The 19,883-nt window shown below is 35.9% G+C and overlaps 1 protein-coding gene across 7 annotated transcripts in view; it reads right to left on the bottom strand.

Annotated features, from left to right (window-relative positions):
• FRYL (FRY like transcription coactivator) overlaps positions 1-19,883 on the bottom strand; it is a 241,985-nt gene that overhangs the window by 56,180 nt on the left and 165,922 nt on the right. For all 7 annotated transcript variants that reach the window (XM_081049753.1, XM_081049752.1, XM_081049754.1 and 4 more), the window contains 12 exons: positions 19,478-19,569; positions 16,593-16,765; positions 14,826-14,986; positions 14,169-14,279; positions 13,183-13,337; positions 12,765-12,864; positions 11,327-11,495; positions 8,249-8,508; positions 6,948-7,088; positions 3,737-3,905; positions 1,084-1,168; positions 438-550 (listed from right to left, as the gene is read on the bottom strand). In XM_081049753.1, coding sequence (XP_080905879.1) covers positions 438-550; positions 1,084-1,168; positions 3,737-3,905; positions 6,948-7,088; positions 8,249-8,508; positions 11,327-11,495; positions 12,765-12,864; positions 13,183-13,337; positions 14,169-14,279; positions 14,826-14,986; positions 16,593-16,765; positions 19,478-19,569 — 1,729 coding nt within the window. The remainder of the gene's footprint in view (positions 1-437; positions 551-1,083; positions 1,169-3,736; positions 3,906-6,947; positions 7,089-8,248; positions 8,509-11,326; positions 11,496-12,764; positions 12,865-13,182; positions 13,338-14,168; positions 14,280-14,825; positions 14,987-16,592; positions 16,766-19,477; positions 19,570-19,883) is intronic.

The raw sequence follows: 19,883 nt of genomic DNA, 5'->3' as shown, positions 1-19,883 counted from the left end.
CCCTTTCAAGTCTGAAACGAAAGCCTGTGCTTCTATTTGACACCACCTTGGTATTAGAGCAAACGTGGGTAGATTATTCAGTTTGCAATTGCAAGGGAGAACTTTCTGGTAAAACGTGAATCCATGGAGAAAGAGCAAACCTGTTCAAAAAAGCATCCCGTTGCCAGCATCTGTTCTATGATGCTTTCTATGAACTAATCTTAAGTTCCTTTGGATTTATCCATAGGGAACCAAGCTTTTAAAACAAATTTCCCCCACTTAATGTTCCTTCTTAAAATAAAGACATTTCAGATTATGTTGGAACACCACCAGTGGCAGTTAAAGACTCTTCTTAAACACAATTTATTGGAAAAAAATATATTTACTAGCATTAATACAATTAATAGTACACCTCCCCCACTGTAGTTATTAAAGAAAACACATTTGGAAATTATTACTTTTTTCTTCCTCATAAGATCCTCCAGAGCTGCTGCTGTATCGAGATTCCAGTCTGTGATGTTGACGATTTAAATGACTGTTTAGTCCTCCGTAGATGTCGAGGTGCACATAGCTATGGGAATAATCATTGTCATTAGTCACAGTTCACAGTAAAATGGCATTTGTACTGCAGGTCTCACTTTCTATACTCAAAAAAGAACACAGCATGAAAAAAATATTAACAAAAGTTTACTCTGCTATAAATTAATTCCACCTTACAATTCAAAACCTTAAGCTTTTAAGTCAATTATTTCTACCTGAAGATTTTTCTTAAACTGCTGTGGTAATAATGTTCTGGTGAAAACTCTTTTACGTAAAACCCACAGAGTAAAATATTCATTCAGATAAGTAAAAATGTAAGCAACACAAAAGGTGACTGACCATAAGCCAACAACTCATCCATTAGAGTGTGTAAAAGAATCTAGCATGTTAGCATCTTAAATGATGAAACAGTTAATGTGGAGAATTTCCAAAATGGAAACATACTTTGTCACTAGAACTCTAACACAATAAAATATACATTCCAGTGCAAAAATTATCATTTATTCTGATGACAATCAGTATGTGTTAAACTCAAAGGCTAATGAAGAACAGAGAAGTACTTACCTCTCTTCAATATTCTCTTTTATTGGCTTATTATCAGGATTGCCATCTGTGGGAGCTATCATTGTATTGCTGCTGGAAGTAGTTCCTGTAGTCAGAAATAAAACGGTACATTTAAATCCTGGATTAATGCAAAAAGAACAAAAGACATCAAACTAGAGATGTCAAAACTCCACTAAAATGAGAGCAAAGTAATTTTTAGAAAGGAATGCACTCATAATGATCAAGAGGGAAAGGAGACAATAGCAACAAAATTTTGTATTCTGGAAAACAAATGGACAAGTAAGTAATCAAGTGTTAAGAAAGCTGAAACGTAAGCTGGTACTGAGGGAAACCAAGAAGGTTCCATATCTATAATGTTGCAAGTCCAAAAGGTTCAGGAATTAGTCGCATCAAGTACCTCTGGAAGTAGGGGTTGAAAGTGGTGCTAAAAATGGCAAGATTAGTTGAAAATCTATTTCAGAAGTAGGTGGTCCTATGATCTACCTCTCTGCTTCTTTGAATTGGATAGCTCTCTCTCTCCACCCCCAAAAGTTTTTTCTGATGAAACTAAATCAGATTTCTCAACTAGGGCACACTATGTCCAATTGAAGGAGGAGGTACTTCACTGAGAATAGGGAGATTAAATGAAAACATATATACTAAAATTTGAGATCATATCCCCTGCAACCTTTTTAACCTATAGGTCTACCAGAGGGCTTGAAGACTATGGTGTGCATGTATTATGTGCATTTGCACACACACACCCCTACACCCTCGACTTCAGGCATATGACTCATAGAGTTTTCTCTGGGAAATCTGATTAGTCCAAGAGAAAAGACCTATAGATTTTTATATCAAAGAGATCATCGTACAACAAATGACAAAGTCAACAAGTTCCATACAGAAAATCCAATCAACTCTTTATGAAAAGACCTAGAGGGCCGGCCTGGTGGCTCAGGCGGTTGGAGCTCCGTGTTCCTAACTCACGAAGGCTGCCGGTTCGATTCCCACATGGGCCAGTGGACTCTCAACCACAAGGTTGCCAGTTCAATTCCTCGAATCCCACAAGGGATGGTGGGCTGTGCCCCCTACAACTAGAAATGGCAACTAGACCTGGAGCTGAGCTGTGTCTTACACAACTAAGATTGAAAGGACGACGGCTTGAGGCTGAACGGCACCCTCCACAACTAAGATTGAAAGGACAACAACTTGACTTGGAAAAAAGGCCTGGAAGTACACACTGTTCCCCAATAAAGTCCTGTTCCCCTTCCCCAATAAAATCTTTAAAAAAAAAAAAAAAAGAAAAAGAAAAGACCTAGAATTGGTAGGCTTTTACAAATTTTTAATAAATTTATTTTTTGTTTCATTTTTTATTTTTCAGTTAACAGTTGACATTCAATATTATATTAGTTTCAGGTGCACAGCTAGTGGTTAGACATTAACAATTTATGAAGTGATCCCACCAATAAGTCTAGTACTCACCTGGCCCTATACATAGTTATTACAATATTATTGACTATATTCCCTATGATGTACTTTACATTCTGTGACTATTTTGTAACTACCAATTTGTACTTCTTAATCTCTTCCTCTTTTTAACCCAGCTCCCCAACCCCTCTCCCATCTGGCAACCATCAGTTTGTTCTCTATATTTATGAGTCTATTTCTGTTTTGTTTGTTTGTTTATTTTGTTCTTTAGATTCCACATGTAAGTAAAATCATATGGTATTTGTCTTTCTCTGTCTGTCTTACTGCACTTAGCATAATACCCTCTAGGTCCATCTATGTGGTCACAGATGGTAATATTTCTAGAATTGGCAAGCTTTTGCTAAGACAAATCAAAGCAAACAGCACTACTGAAAAAACAGGAACTTTTGCTGGGAAAAGAAAACTTTATCAGATGTAGAAGAAGATAGTTCAACCATGAAACATGAAGAGAACATTCCTAAAGAAATTCTAATAATAATAATTAAAAAAAACCCCACTCTGGAATTAAATCATTCTCACAGATATGAAAGATTCAATAGAAGTGTTATTAGAAATCCCCTAGAAAGTAGAACAAAAAGGCTAAGAGATAAAGATACATAACAAAAAATAAATTACAAAGATATAATTAAAAACATTTCTAATTATATAGATGTTATTAACATGCCCAAAACGTTTAATATAAACTGAGTGACAAAGTATTTCATAAAAATTTAATCTACAAAGCCCAGATATTGTATCAGTTTTCAATGGAAGTTATTCCCTCAGGGACATAGTTTCTTCAACTCAAAATATTGTAATAATTTTATGTATACACATAAGTATATACACTCACATAATTGGATACTATGTGTAATATATGCTTAAATAATATAAAATTACAGAGTAATTTCAATAAGTGTTTTCTATATTTAACATACTAATTATATTCATTTAAAAAATGACTGTTATATAAGGATATTCCCATTCTGAATAAGTATTTAAATGTTTCCCTCTATAATATAAAGTACACTGTCAAATTTCTTTACTCCTATGAGGGATTACAAAGTCTTGTCAAGTTAATCACCATACATGATTCATGCCTGCTTTTTTCTTGATGATGATGTTTAAAGCAAACGCGTGCTAAAATAAACAATTAGGCAAAGCTTCACTTTTGAGACAAAGTAATCAGTTTTATATAACTTCTCACCTGAGGTGACAGAAGGGATTTTATAGCTGGACGTGATGCGATAATATGGGGGATTATCCATGTGAGTGACTCCTGAACTGACAGGATCGGTCAGCTGCAGTTCACTCACTAGTTCTTCTAGCAACTGCATTGTTTTGTCTCTACCTAAATATACAATAACTTTCTTCACCTGTTACGAAAGAAATCGTTCAGAAAAGAAAAAGCAAAATTTTTATTTCATAAATTTGTCTTGAGAAAAATTTTATCACAGTAAGTTCAATTTTAATTGGTAGATGAATAAGCACAATTTAAATTTGATTATAACACTGATGAGCAATAAGACATTAATCAGCTTTATAAATACTGTCCTCCCTCTAACCCTCAACATTATATCTTATTAGGATGACCTGAATTATTGTTTAATGGTTTCCACAACTTTATCTTCTTCCTTTTACATTTTTGCTTTTTTTTCTTTTTAAAGAAAAGCAAAAGATAACTGCTTTTCTATAAATCAGTTTCTATTTCTAATGGAAAAGATTTCAGTTCCTATTACCCCAAGTTTTCCTCTTATTTTTAGTCAGGCAGCCTTCAAGCCCAGGATTTATCTTTTATTTTGCCTTCCTATTCTCTATATTCAACCCAGCAGTGTAGAGCGGTGATTAAGAGCAAGGATGTAGAATGAAATTGGAACCCAAAACTACAAACTGGATTGGAATGCAGATCTAACACTTACTAGCTATGTGATCTGGAAAGTTTCCCCTTCTGCAAAATGGGGACAATAGCACCCACTACATTCTTCATTCATTACGGTTAAATAAGTTAAGATATATAAAGCACTTTAAAAACGCCTAGTACATAGGATGAGTTGAATAAGTGAAAAAAAAAAAAATTTCAGTTACATGCATTATATGTATCTTTCCCCATCCTTTAACCCTTACTACTCAAAATGTGGTCCTGTCAGCGTAGGCATGATCCAGGAACCTGCTAGAAATACAGAATCTCAGGCCTCACCCCCAAATCCAGAACTGGAACAAGGACACAGACATGTGAGCAGTTCTGCCTTAAACGACCCCTGGAGAAATCTTAAAACAAGCTTTATCATCTCATACCAAAGTCTCAAAGCGGTTACCCATTGATAACTGACTTCCGACACACAGCTCTTCATCTCTCCAACCTGCTCTACTTGCTAATTCCCTATTCTCATGTTCAGTCACCTCTGACCATCCCAGGGTTCATTCCTGCCTTGGTGCCTTGTTCTGACTGTGAAATCTCTGAGTTGACACTGCCCACCCCAATCCTGTCAAGTTTTCGAGCCCTAACCCCATCCCTACTCTACTGCTTCTCCAGGAAGCTTTCACCCACTTTTCACACACAGATCTGGGTTGGAATTCCAGTTCTATTAAGTGGCAGAGCAAAATGGTTGTGTGGCTTTGACGAAGCTACTCTACTCTCTGCCTTGTTCTATTCATCTGTAAAACTGTGGTCATTTTACCAAACTCACAGATTTTTTTCCTGAGAATTAAATGAAATAATGTAGATGAAGTGCATGTGCCATGCTTGGCCTATAAAAAGTGATTCAGAAATGATAATTAAGAAATTATTATTGTCTTTTAAAATGGCTCCTTTTAAATTCCGCGCAAATGGTTATTATAACCTGAATTTCATCTTGGCTTCTTGGAATTATAACTTTATTCCTATTTCTAATTCCAGTCCAACTCACTCATTCATTCATCTAATTAGTGGGCACATTCTCAATGCCAGACACCTTTCTAGACTCTGGGAAGATAGCAATGAACCAAACAGCCAAAAAAAAAATCCTGCTATTAAGGAGCTCACAATCTACTGGACTGACTGACACCAAAGGAAGTAGGTAAAATGTCTGTTGGATGATGGTAAGTGCTAGGAAAATCAACAAAGCAGGGGAAGAAAAAAAATTAGTGTTGTGTAGAGGCAGGGCTTTTGAAGTTTTAGATAGGATGACCAGCACAAGTCTCCATGAGAATGGACATTTGGTGGGTACTTATGGAAAGAGGAAAAGTGCGTGCAAAGGGCTGGGGGAGGGAGGACTGGTGTGAGAGCAGGGCAGCAAGGGGCTCAGCGTGGCTTATGGGCAGGGAGCCTGAGGAAGAATGTCTGGAGACATGGTTGGAGAGGAAACTGGGATCACGCTCTTTCGTGCCACACACCTGCAGGGCTGCTCTTAGTGCTTCTCGGTGACATGCCTTCAGGAACAATGCTTTCAGTACTCGTGTTAACTGGGGAAGTGCGGGGTAAAGCAAAGCTATTAAATAGTTTGTTTAAAGTGGGATCTGTCAGAACTCCAAGGGCAACATTGTGCAGACACAAGTCTTCTATGGAACATACTTTCAGGAGATGCTGCCATGTGATTGACAGCTGTTTCTACATATCCACATGTGTGTTTGTGTGCATAATGAGTCTAACCTTCATGTTTGATCGTTTCATATTGTTCTCTTAAGGAGATGTAAGGGTTGCTTCCTTCCCTAGAAAGCCCAGAGTGTTTTAGTCTTCATTGTGTATCTCTTATTGGGCTTTCCCTTACTTCCCCAAGTCTTAGGCACAATCCTACAGGCACCGAGATCTCTCAGTCTTGCTCTAATATCCCAACTCCAGCTCCTGCCTAACAAACTATTTTTGTGGTCTCCACTTCAATGTCACTTTCTCTCCAATATCAACTTTTATCCTCCCACACATCTGTGGTTCCGAGCTTATTCACTCTCTGTTCTCTGAAATTTTCATTTGCTGCCGTTATCATACCTGCATTTTATTAACATACTGATTTATTCATTTAATAAATAATAAACAATAAGTAAAGTCCGTATCATCCATCAGATTATAATGCCCAGAACCTAGAAGAGCACATGTCCTCTAATAAGAGTGTCTGGCCAATAATATTTGTTAAATGAATCAATGAGTAAATCTATGTGCCATTTCCTGACTGTCCTCATCGTGGCCCTACTTTGCCTCTGCGGGTCTACTGATGCCCATACTGTGACATTACAAAACACCATCAAATAAATACATACACACACACATGCATACATAGATACACACATGTACTATTTACACACATGCATACACATATACACACTCATATACTATTTATACACACACATGCATATATATACACACTCATAAAGTATTTACACACGCGCGCGCACACACATACACACACACAATGTTTTTTTTAAGTTAAATGAACCTGAATACATACGTAAGGCAAGAGGCTTGGTTCACTATTCACTCCACAAATGCTGATCAAAAAGTGCAAAATTATTTTCAGATTTTTCGGCCAGCCATCTGCAAGTGTGGTCCACACATTCTCCATCTCCGACCAGGCCAATTCATCACCATACTATGTGTAGGAAACCAATACATATTCAGTAATGATTGTCTGTTAGGTACCAAACTTACCACATTACAAAATATTAGAAAATGTTTTTATAGAAAGCTTTTATCTTTTCCATACTTTAGAGGAATGATCGTTTCTTTCAACAAATCTAAACATAATTACACATGACGTTTTGGCCAACAGTCTATATATACAATGGTGGTCCCATAAGATTATAATGGAGCTCAAAAATTCTTATCACCTAGTGACATCGAAGCTGTCATAACGTCCTAATACAACGCATTACTCATGTGTTAGTGGTGATGCAGGCATAAACACACCTACTGTGTAACCAGAAGTATAGCACATACAATTATGTACAGTATATAATACTTGAGAATGATAATAAACGACGATGTCACTGGTTTATGTATTTACTATACTATATTTTTTATCGTTATGTCAGAGTATATTCTTTCTACTTATAAAAAGAGTATGCCGTTATGCCAGCATCAGCCTCAAACATCTTGTGTTTACTGCACCTCTTGGTTGCAGCCTTTCTCCTGTTCTTGATTTAATCTCGTGTTGTTCTGTGCAGTAACGTGCTGTACAGGCTGGTAGCCTGGGAGCAATAGGCTGCACCGTACAGCCTAGGAGTGCAGTGGGGAGTCCCATCTAGATGTGTGTAAGCACAGTCTGATGTTTGCACAAGGAGGAAATTGCCTAAGGATGCATTTCTTGGAAGGAATCCCTGTCATTAAGCTGGGCATAACTGTAACCACATATGATTTGAGCTCCCCTCCCAAAAAGACTTTGTATACGATAAAAACTTTTCTAGAGAAAGTAATTTATAATGCATACTGTGTATGCATTATAAATTCTTATATAAGACCGGGTATTTTATTATATTAATTACATTACATTATACTATACTATACTACATTACATTACATTATATAAAATGCGGTCTTATAGTAAAATAAGACTGGGTCTTATATTAATTTTTGTTCCAAAAGATGCATTAGAGCTGATTGTCCAGCTATGTCTTATTTTCAGGGAAACACGGTGTTTGTTTGCTTTCGTCATCACAGGAATATCTAATCTCCTCATATATTTTGAACCTTATTTACTTCTCCTAACTCAGTAACTCGGTGCAGCAACTACCAACACAAAACCCATTTTACCTTTGCTGTCATGTACATCAGATTGTTCAAAACCATTGCAGTGGCTTGTGGGGATCCCCAGCCTTCTCCTCGTAACCAGCGCCTGCTAGTCACCATAAGTTCTCGGTCTTTTAGGGAATCATCTTCATCTTCATCATGTCGCCTTGCAATGGGCAAAGGTTTTAAGTCTACCAACTCGATATTGTTGACCCACGGTAACAGGTAGTGCAGCATTACCTGCCTCCCAGCAGGGTGAGCCGTCTGAATTCTCTGGCTTATCTCTGTAATTAGCAACAAGCCCACAGAGGGAACAAATGATATAATTTTGCTTTCCTTTGATGTGTAATTAATTTCAACATCTCATCCTTAAAGAACGGGAAGCCAAATTTTACTCATTACATTTAAAAATTGTAAGTACTGTTTCTCAATTAATAAATTTGACTCTGATGATATCATAAAGTAACAGCTAATATATATTTCCATTCTTACTTTTTCATATAAAGTACCTTTGGTGGTTAAGATAAACAAGTGTTTGCACTGTTGGTAGGATTGTAAAATGGTACAGCCACTATGGAAACCAGTATAATGGACCCTCAAAAAATGACAAATAGAACTACCTTATGAACTAGCAATCCCACTTTTGGTTATATATCCAAAAGAACTCACAGCAGGGTCTCAAAGAGATACTTGCACATCCGTGTTCACAGCTGCTCTATTCACAACAGCCAAGAAGCAGAAGTAACTCAAATGTCCATCAATGGATGAACGAATGAATAAACAAAATATGGTATGTATACATAACAGAATACTATACAGCCTTAAAAAATAAGGAAATCCTGTCCCTTGCTACGACATGGATGAACACTGAGGACATCACGCTAAGTGAAATAAGGCAGTCATAAAAACAAATACTGTGTGATTCCACTTACATGGGAAGTAGAATGGTGGTTACCAGGGATTGCGGGGAGGGGAAAGCATTGTTTGGGGGGGGAGAGTTTCAGTTCTGCAGGATGCAAAGTTTTTGGAGATCTATTTCAGAACAATGTCAATATACTTAACACTGCTGAATGGTCGTTAAAATGATTAACATGGTAAATTGTATAATATGTGCTTTTACCACAATAAATAAATAAATGTAATTGTATGATAAAAGAACTTTTATACATGGATTATTTAAAATAATAAATAATTATCATTAAATTATTATTATGAAGAATCTCACATATTTTGATTCTATCTAGGGGAGATTCCTATGATGTATTTGTTTCTTTTACATTCACCTCATTTCATGCTCATGACAAACCCGTGAGGTGGACATCCTCAGAGTAACTTGGCCAAGGTCAAAGATCAGGAGTCAGCGGATTCAAATACAAGGTTGATTCCAAAGCCCATGAGTTTTTACATACTATTTAAATTTCCGTAAGTCACTTTAAATAAGAATCTTCTTTCTCTTCAATCCCCCTTTTTGTCCATATTTACTTGTACTTATTTACTCATTAGAAGGAGTGAACATGGAAGCTCCGTGATTTGGAACTTGGCTCTGGAATTGCACACACCAGTTCTACCATCTACAAGCTGCCTGACCTAGGGCCAACCTGTCAACTGCTGATCCATAATTTACTATCCTGTAAAAAGAAGGTAACAAAAGTAGTTGCCTCATGGAGCTCTTGTGCAAATTCAATGAAGTGCTCAGTCCAATGCCTTGCGTATAGTTATGCTCGATTCTAATTTTTTATAAGAATCCCTTCCGCTAGTCCATCAACACTGTTGCCTCCAGCATGAAATATTACACCTGGAGCTCTGAAAGCAGTTGAATGAAGCGATCCTGACAGGGGAAGAGTCACTGTGTGTGGGAGCTGGGTCATGGCGGCATCGGCTGCCATCCTGACCGATTCCATGACCCCTGGGATCCAGCTGGTCTCCTCTGCTTTTGTACAGAAGCCTCTAAGAGAAGCCGAGCAGCAGCAAAATTAGTGTTCATGCTGGACACAACATTCCACTGATGACCACCCACGTCCATCTTGAAAGAGCTGTTAGGACTGTGGGAGTTAGGAAAAAGGAAGGGGCATGGTTGCTGCCATCTACCAGTGCAAACCAAATAGGTCAACTACTTTAAGAACTGAATGCTAGGAGAATTTAAGTTGTTTTATCCCCACTCAGGTTAATTAGGGATGGGAAACAAATCATTTTCACTGCTGAAATAGACACTATGGAAAGATGCCCAAAGGCGGCAAAGGCCACTGAGTCTGGAGCCTGAATGAAAGAAAGGATCCACAGCAGAACCCTGTAATCAACTGACTACCAATTTGGGGGCATGTCCGGTACTGAGACAAGAACAAGATCTTGCTGCAGGTAGAAAGCAGAAAAACTAGCTGAGTGTCTTTTGTGTTATAATTTAAACTTTTCAGTTAAAGGACAAAGCCTTATGGGGGCACTTACAATAGTGTGTTCATTAGACAGAAAGTTAAATGCGATGGACCCCAAAATTATCCTAGATCTGAGTCCTGGGAGACCCAGACAGATATGACATCCTGCCTGACACATAGCCCTGATAATTCAGAAGCCCTGGCAGGAATATCTGTTGGCCCCAAGTAAAAGAAACTGGGCCAGAAAGCACCGTGGGATTCTAGCAGGAGTTTTGCTCAAGGCAGTGCAGGACCTTTCCCTGTGCTTAGCAGTTTTTCTTACAGAAAGAAATCTGTATCTTTATCCCTGCATTATTTTAAAGGCAGGCAGTACACAAGATAAAACACATACTAGAAGATTCAGAAAGTTCTGTATCTACTACAGAAATATGTTTAAGTTGCATGTAAAGCCCCCTCCTACTTTGTTATTTTTTTTTTATTTTGCTGGAGTGGAGCTGAGAAGGGAAGGCAAAGTGAGAAAAAGTGAGAAGCCCTATAAAGACTTCATTAATAAGACATCTAAATATCATGATAGATCAGTAGTAAGAGTTCTCATTAAAGGAAAAAAAGTCTCTATGTAAAGACACGTTTTGTTTTGATTCACCCTCAAATTTCACACGTTTAAAATTTCCTAAACGTAGTTTAGAAATTTTTGCTAATAAAGAAAAACAACTAACCAGTTAAATGATCATACCTGAGAATATGGCGAGAGTCAGCTCAGGGTATGCCCGTGCTAGTTCCTCAGACAACTGATAATACGAAACAGAGTACAGATGTGGCAGAGGAGACAGCTGGCTGAGGACTCCATCTGTCCTCTGAACCTCCAACTTGTGAGCATAGCGAAACATCTTCGGTTCCAGGATCTACAGGAATGTAATGCCACCAATTTAAGATTTTATGGCTCTTCTAGGTTTCAGCTATAATTAAAAAAATAAAACCTTTTCCCAAGAAACATTCAAGTTTAAAAATCATATAGTTATATATACATATATATATATACATATACACATATATAAGTGTATATATATATATATATTTATATATATAGTAAGGTATTTCACGTTACTTTCTAATTCTGAGAAATGTTTGCAAAAAACCTTTAACTATTTACAAGGCTTCTGTTCAATGGCAATGATTCCGTTAGTAGCATGGTCTGAAAATAACTACAGCAACTTAATATACAATTACTTGAAAGAGATCACCACTTTCCAGTTCAAAAACATGACTATATAAAACATGTATAAGTGAAAAAAAATCTTCAAACAGATCTTGGTTAACCACAGAATAAATGTGAAGTATAAAGTAAAAATTCTTCTGACATTACATTTATACTATGTAAAGAGCTACACTACTGAACCTTCTGTTTTTAATTTTAGAAAATAGTTTAGAACGTTTTTATTATAAAACATTTGCAGATTATTCACATGTACTTATCAAATGTGCTCCTGATAACAAAAATGAAAGCATGTAACTAAATAAACCATACTGAACTTTCTTCTTAATTAATAAAAACATTAGGATGTAAGTCCTAAGATGGTCCTCACCAGCATCGGTACCACTTCAAACCCTTTGGAAAAATCAGTATCTACGTGAATCCCATTCTTAACTCTTGGTTAAGAGTAAAGAACCTCGCTCTGTTATCAATTAGTTATGTATTATATAATAATGACATACCCATGTTTGGCTAGTTAACTTCCTAGGTTATGTTTCTCAGTCTAACAAATAAAAGTTACATAAGGTTTTCAATAAAAGAGCTAAGTACTTTTCACTTGGTTCTCAAAAAAAAACACAAAACATTGGTTGACATTATCTTTTGAACAGGAATAGTCACACACACACACATAGGCCCTAACCACTCAATTTTTATACGTACTCTTACATGCACACAGGTGCATGTGGGGGCAATATACATAATCCCGCTATAATACACTTCTGAGCAGTTTATATTACTTACAGACTTAAATGACCCATATAATCTTTGTCTTCTACTTCTAATGACAATCAGGAATTGACATTATACCTTACTATTAAAAGGAATAGCTGAGTATTATTATACTTTTGAGGCAAGAATAGATTATCGTGCTTCATTAAATCCCGAGTAAAAAAATTTTAATTAGCATTTGTTTACAAACCTGTAAAAGTTGCATAGCAACTTCGTAGATACTTCGAGAAGAATCAGCTGCTTTAAACAGTATCAGATTTAGGAGCATCACTGTGTCACACTGATAATCCCTAGGGACAAATTTTACAGGTTAGGGGAATAATGTTTAGTGGCTTTCACAGAAGTTAATAAATGTGATACACAAAGGGCAAGGCTGCAGTGCAGACATACAGCTGCTATGCCGATGAGGTGACGGGCTTTTTTTGTTTGTTTTTCTAAGGTAAAAGGTACAACAACAGATGCATGGTGATTACTGTCCCTATTTTGGTTAAATTTTGTTAGAGCTTAAGGAAAGAAAATAATGCTTTCTTAGTATTTCTGAATTTGAAAGAAAATATTTTCTTAAAGAAGAACCTAAAATGAAATATAAAACACAGTATCTGGAGTACCTGTTCTGGAATACATTAGCTATGGCTTTAAAGCAGCCAGCTGCCACCCTCTTCGAACCTGTGTAACATCGATCCACCGCCCAGTACATCAGGTTGCTCTGATCTGGGTTCAGCTCCAGCAGTAATGTAACTGCTTCACAGCCCAACTGATGAACCTAAGGTTACAAAATTGCCCAGGATACAGAGTTATGTATTATTTATATAGGTGTCTACTTCCCAACATCTTACTAAAATAATGTAGTGCATATGTTTATTGTATTTAATCACAAAACTCTGTCTCTTTTTGTCCAACTCCTTCTCGTTTTATTCAGCCAGCAGAAAACATGACATGGGTAAATTAAATGTAGTCTGCTTTTTACACAAGACACTCAGCAGTACCATTCTCTCCTCCAGGAAAGCCCCGAAGACAGTTGATGAATATGAACACGAATTATATGCTTTCAGAAAAGTGAGTTATTAATCTCTCCAGTTATTTTGATCAAGCTTTATTCTTGTTTTTGATAACCCAATAGAAAAATTATTCTGAGGGGGAAAAATGTAAGTCCTATTTTAAATTGTGAAGTCTGCGTGTGTACAGCATGACAGTACGAAGGGAAGGGAATAGGGAGGGCAGAACAGAATGATTAATTGGAGAGTGGTCAAAAAGGAGAAACTAAACATAGCAAATAACATGTTTCTTCCTTGGAGCTCAATATATTCTACATAATTTTTAGACTTAGAACCCCATTGTGAGATATATACACACCGCTGCTGTATTGATCCTATACATAAAAGAGAAATTAAAATTATCAAATGAGTGTAATAAGAATTAGAAATAGATTATGGCATCCTATTTAATTTTACATAACAGTGTTATCATGCTAACCTAGCTAATTTTAAAAAGCCTTGTTTTCAGTGGGCCATACAATAATTACAAATAATGCAATGACAACTTCTTGTGAAATTGTAAGGAATTATCAATAATTACCTTTTTTATCAATAATTACCTTTTTGTCCAGAGAGTCCAAAATATTATCCAACCATTTGTACAAATAGCCATCTGATGAAAGTCCTACATTATCTGCAACAGGGCCACAACACAGTACAGCAGACATAGCCTTCGAACAATAATATTAGAATTACATTTAAAACATTTAAGAGGTTAAATGCTGGTTGTTTGTTTAATGAGAAGAGGCAAGATATTTTTACTTATGTAGCCACAATATCTTTAATTTCTTTCCTCACAAAGAAAAGCGTAATAGCTATTTACAAAACTAGGTAATTTATTGTGAATAGCAAGTATCATGATGCGAAATTAAACATGAAGTTTGAACAGTACTGGAAGAGAAGGAAAAAAAATAGACCAAGAGAAAGCACTCAAGTAGGAAAAAAATAGGTATTCTTTGAGGTGATCCTCAGCTCTTTAAGAAAGTGGTATTCAAATTTTAGGTAGATTTCTATAAATTGTTTGCATTGTATTTTATGTATTTTAATAAACTTATGGTATAAATGTTTGAATATGACAGGCGATATATATTCTAATACTCTCAGGTACTCAGAAGAAATCCCTATCTTTTTTATAATGCTAAGCACTGAGAGGCAAAAACATTTAATTACATGCTTAAGAAAAATAAGAAAGAAAAATCAGATTTCCAAGTAAATACCTTTAAGGCGCAGTACTGATGTCTATTAATTTGCATATTTCTATCACTGTATCTGTCCAAGGGAGTAAACATGATGCTGAAAGGACCTGCCCAATGACTAAACAGCATAAACAGACTGTGACGAAGGCTCTGTTGAGGAAAAATACTTCTTCTCTGGTGCACTGTAAATAAAAAACAGATGGAGAAACAAGTCATTTCCATTTCATTTTTACTTTAATACGCGTGTCAACTTGCTACTGAATATGTAATACTGTAAAAAGGCAAAGTTTTCATTTTAACTTAACAAAAATCTCCATAGTGATAGAAATCATTTACATATATGCAAATAACAGTAACAATGTTGCAGTCGATATCATCATGTAGTGCATTCCGTGCAATACAGCATCTCTGCAAGCAGAATTTCCTGGCAGGCACAGTGCTGCCTGGAGGCAGACACAGAGCTGGGCAGGGGGGTGAGAAGGGGTGGGGAGCAAGAGGGCAACGGGGAGGACCCTGCCCCTCCCCGGGCTGTTGCTGGCTGCATGGTTAAGTTTGGCCAAGGCGTTAACAAACACACCTCTGCGTCTTGGTTCATTGGTAAAAGAAGGCTTTTAACTAGCGAAGGTACGTTTAAACTCTGTATGTTTTCAGCAGTGCAGCTATCTTTATAAAAGGATCCTACACAGAATCTTGATATACAAAACAAACTGAAGGAAAGCTGATCTTTTTAAAGTTAGATGTGACACCTGGAGTCCAAACCCACTCTGCTGCCTCTTGCTGATGGTACCAGAGGAGAAGCAACACAATGTGAAAACCACTGGTTTAGAAGATCTCCAAGGATTTTTTCCACTTTAAAATTCTATTCTACAAGTTCTCTGCATCAACCCTTGGTGAAAAAGCACAGCAGTATCATAATGAACTAATGTGGAAATTGTAGACAAGTGATTAGTAATGGACTAAAATTATATTTTTACATTGGTGAGCTTCAGATCAGAATATTTAGAGGGGAAAAAATGTTTTTCCTCTAAATGACACAATTTGCCCAAAAGTTAAAAACAGGGTTGCTGTACTTGAAATTCATGTACGTAAAGAGGTGCTTATATAAAATACAACTACACTCTTACTTTAAAAGTTTTACTTTAAACTGTTTGCATATACTTTTTAAGGTAACAAAACATCTTTATTTTTTTTCCAGAAAGAAAAAGAATTATTTGTATTTACATTGTATACCAAAAACTAGAGTCACATTTTTTATGTCTTTATACATAAAGAATTTATGACATATTGAAATACGACTGCATAGATCTGTATTTCTAGTGCCTAAACCAGTACCTGGCACGTAGTACGTGCTCAACAAAGGCACACATCTGTTAAAGGAATCAATCAATGACACTATATCCTTGTTATGCTTTACATCTATGGCCTACCTCCTCTCCATTATTCAAAAGAGCATCATGTTAATTCTGTTCTCAATTACCATTTGAAGCATTACGTTCTTTGCTCACTGCATCTAGAACAAGTTTGTACAAAGAGCTTATTCTATTGATTTCTTTAAATTTTTGTGTTAGTGTCTTATTGTTCAAAGTCTGTGCTGGGTTGCTTTTTGATTTCTAATCACTGACACTAATCAAAGGTAAAACAAACTCTTGCCACCCAAGTTATGCTGGCACATTTTTACACTATGTTTACAAGTTGCTTTATCAACTTAGAATACAGAACCTCAGGGGAAGAAAAAGATACGATGTTCCCTTAGTATTCAATAACGGTTTAAGAAACTGAAAATCATACCTGGAACATTCTGAATGATATTCGCCACTAAGGCACTAAAATGGCATCGTATATCCTTCAGTGTGTCAGAGTCTTTTTCATTTTCTGCTTCCAGGAGTTGTCTAGTTAAATCTACATACTCCAATAAAGTGTTGTTGAGGAAATGTGTTTCATTATCAAGGCCACCACTTGCACTGAAAGTATTGAAGAAAATAAATGATAAAGAAAATACATGATTTTAAACTATAAATCAAAACAATTTCCTAATAATCAAAATCACAACTTTCAATGGTCATGGTTGTGTGCAACGTAACATTCAAAAATTAAATGAACACCATTTGGGCTTACTTAGATATAAAAATAAATGGTGCTTCTTAATCAAGGAACTGCTACTGAAATTTATTATTATTCAATTCCATATCTAAATTTAACTATTCTGCCTGCCAAATATTATTTCATTTCTGTCAAATCATAAAGCTTTTCAAAATAAGGAAATAAGGAGGCATATGGCTAGGGAGGATCAGTTCAGAAAGGTAGAGAGGACGTACTGAACTTACATTCTCATAATTGCCACGCATCTTCATATTAAGCCTTTAGCACTATCAAATATCCATTGGTACTTATTCTCAGCAAGATTACCTGACAGGTATTATTTGGGATACAAAACCATAAGGGAATTCAAGTAAGACTGTTGGTTTTCAAATCTTCTGTCTAGACCTATGGAATTGCCTCAAGAAGCTCTGTAGTAAGATTCTCCTTGAGGCAAGGGCTCTGGACTAGAACTAGAAATGACTGACTGGAAGGGGGTCATTTGGTTAGAGTCAGAAGTCTCGGATTCTTGTCTTGTTTCGTCAGTGATTAAGCATGTGACCTGTATCTACTTTAGAGCATTTTAGTAAGATTATAAATGAATTACTATATATGAAAGGCCTAATAAACTATTAGTGCTACATAAATAATCAGACATTACATTTATATTTATTTTGGTCGGCTTTTCTTCTTTATATTTAAAAAGTACTTCTAAAATACATGGTTTTAAAAGTAAAATTAACATTTTTACTAGTTGTGAATAGCTTCTTATACACATCGCAATGGTACGACAGTACATTAAAAATATCAGTCTGCGGTATGAGGTCGGAGGGATAGTGGATGAGGGGAGGGGGGGTTCACAGTGTGAGGGATATAAATGATGAACGTCTAAATATTACCTTGTCTTGTACACCTGAAACTAATAAATTAAAAAAAATATATCAGTCTGCATCTAACAATAAAAATACGTTGAATGAATTCAGGATGAAAATTTTTCCTTTATTCCTTAAACAAGTGTTTTTAAATTCTGGGTCATGACTGATTAGTGAATGGGAAATTAATTTAGTAGATTGCATCCTGACCCAAGAATAAAACATTCATTCATTTAACAGATATTCATGGACTACCTACAATGCACATAGGGTCAATTGGGTGAATAAAACAAATATCCCTGACTTCTTGGTATTCAGAATTCATTTTTTTCTTTTCTCTTAACCAAGGAAATAAAAAGTCCGTAACAGCAATAGCCTTATATTCATTTCTCTTAAAAAAACAAAACCAAAAGACACAATTATAGTCAAAACCATACTGCTCAACAATGAGTTGTTTTTGCAATGAAATTTAAAAGATACCAATATCTTGTAGTTCCCCAAAACAATACCATTCAAAGATTCTTCATTCACTAACATTACATTAAAGGCAAACAGGAAAAGAAAAAAAAAGATTCAGATATGTATTTCGTTAATTTTTTGCACCAAGCCCAGCAAGTTTCAAATTTATTTTTCCTAACTTGAGCTGTTTTGTTTTTGTGAAGGGCAGAAAAAAAGAATGAGGTTTCTTTTTTATTTATTTTCACTTGATTTAAATTTACTATTAAGAAAAGTATACTAATGGTTTAAATTCTCTTAGACTAAAGCTGTATTTCAAAAGCACCTGTCAAAAACACTTCATGCTAAACTATGAACCGTCTTAGGTACACTAAGAAATAATCAGGACAAATGCTTAAGGAACAATACTATACTTGTTTGATGATCAACATATCTTTTTCTCAAGATCTCTTTTCAGTGAACTTTTCTTGGAAATGGTCAGATCCATTTTTGTTCCTCCTTCAATGATCAGGCAACACCATTACCCTCTTTGGAAATAGTTATTTCTCAACCAAAGTTGATGACATTGTCCTCAGGGGGCTGGTCTTAGTGTCAACGCCTTTATTCTAGCAATAACCCGAGGTTTTATGTTTGCATTTGTGAGGGATGAAAACAGTTAAAAATAATGTTTGTGGATTTCATATTTTTTCCCAGCAGGATAGATTGATACTTGATTGGAATAAATTGGCTAACTATATTATGTCGAGCCTTCAAATACATGATTTTTACACGTCCTGAATATCTTAAAAATGAGGTAAGACAGAGTCCAACAGGTCACAAAAAAAGAGGCTACTGTCTATAGATTTGCCTGGATAACTAGAGTCCAATAAATATCAAATATCGTAGGAACATTATACCCAACTTTTGCCTGAAGCAGACCAGTACTAGTGGTGGATTTTTTATTACATTTTTTAGCCATTAGTTAATTTGGTGGATGCATCTTTGACTGGTAAATAATGTTGATAGCGATGCAGACAAGTTTTTGTTGCAAAGGTCCTGTTTTGTTTTTATATAGTTCATGAGAGAAAAAAATACTATCCCTAATAATTTCAAAGTTTTAAAAATCAAAATCCGGGGTGGCTGGTTAGCTCAGTTGGTTAGAGCGTGGTGCTGGTGGCACCAAGGTTACCAGTTTGATTCCCCCCATGGGCCATTGTTATCTGCGCCCTGCTTAAAAATATATTAAAAATAATGAAAATGAAAAAATAAAAATAAAAATCCAATACCAACCTGTGACTAATGACACCAGCATCTGCCAGCAATTCAAATATTCGTACCAGTTGTACTCGTAAAATATCTCGACGCCTGCGCCGTTTCATATTCTATTCCAAAGATACAAAGAAATTAATCAAAAACCCTTCAGAGAAGTTGACAGAAAACTTACTGGTGTAACTTGGAAAGAATACTGTGAATATCTTAAGAGTTTTGGGGCTCATTAAAATTCTTTTGGTTATGCAGTGTAAATTTTGAGCACTCCGGTAATCATTATATCAAAGAGATATGTGGGGGTAAATGGAAATGAACAAGCCAAACAAAATCACAAATAAGTTTCAGTAGTGATACTCCTTGTATGGGGAAAAAAATAAAATTCTAGTTACTTTTAAGTGATTTGCTAGTCTGAGAGTTGTAGAAGAAC

This window comes from Rhinolophus hipposideros (assembly GCF_964194185.1).
Source record: "Rhinolophus hipposideros genome assembly, chromosome: 1".
Taxonomy (NCBI): domain Eukaryota; kingdom Metazoa; phylum Chordata; class Mammalia; order Chiroptera; family Rhinolophidae; genus Rhinolophus; species Rhinolophus hipposideros.
This window is presented reverse-complemented; position numbering and strand designations above follow the sequence as displayed.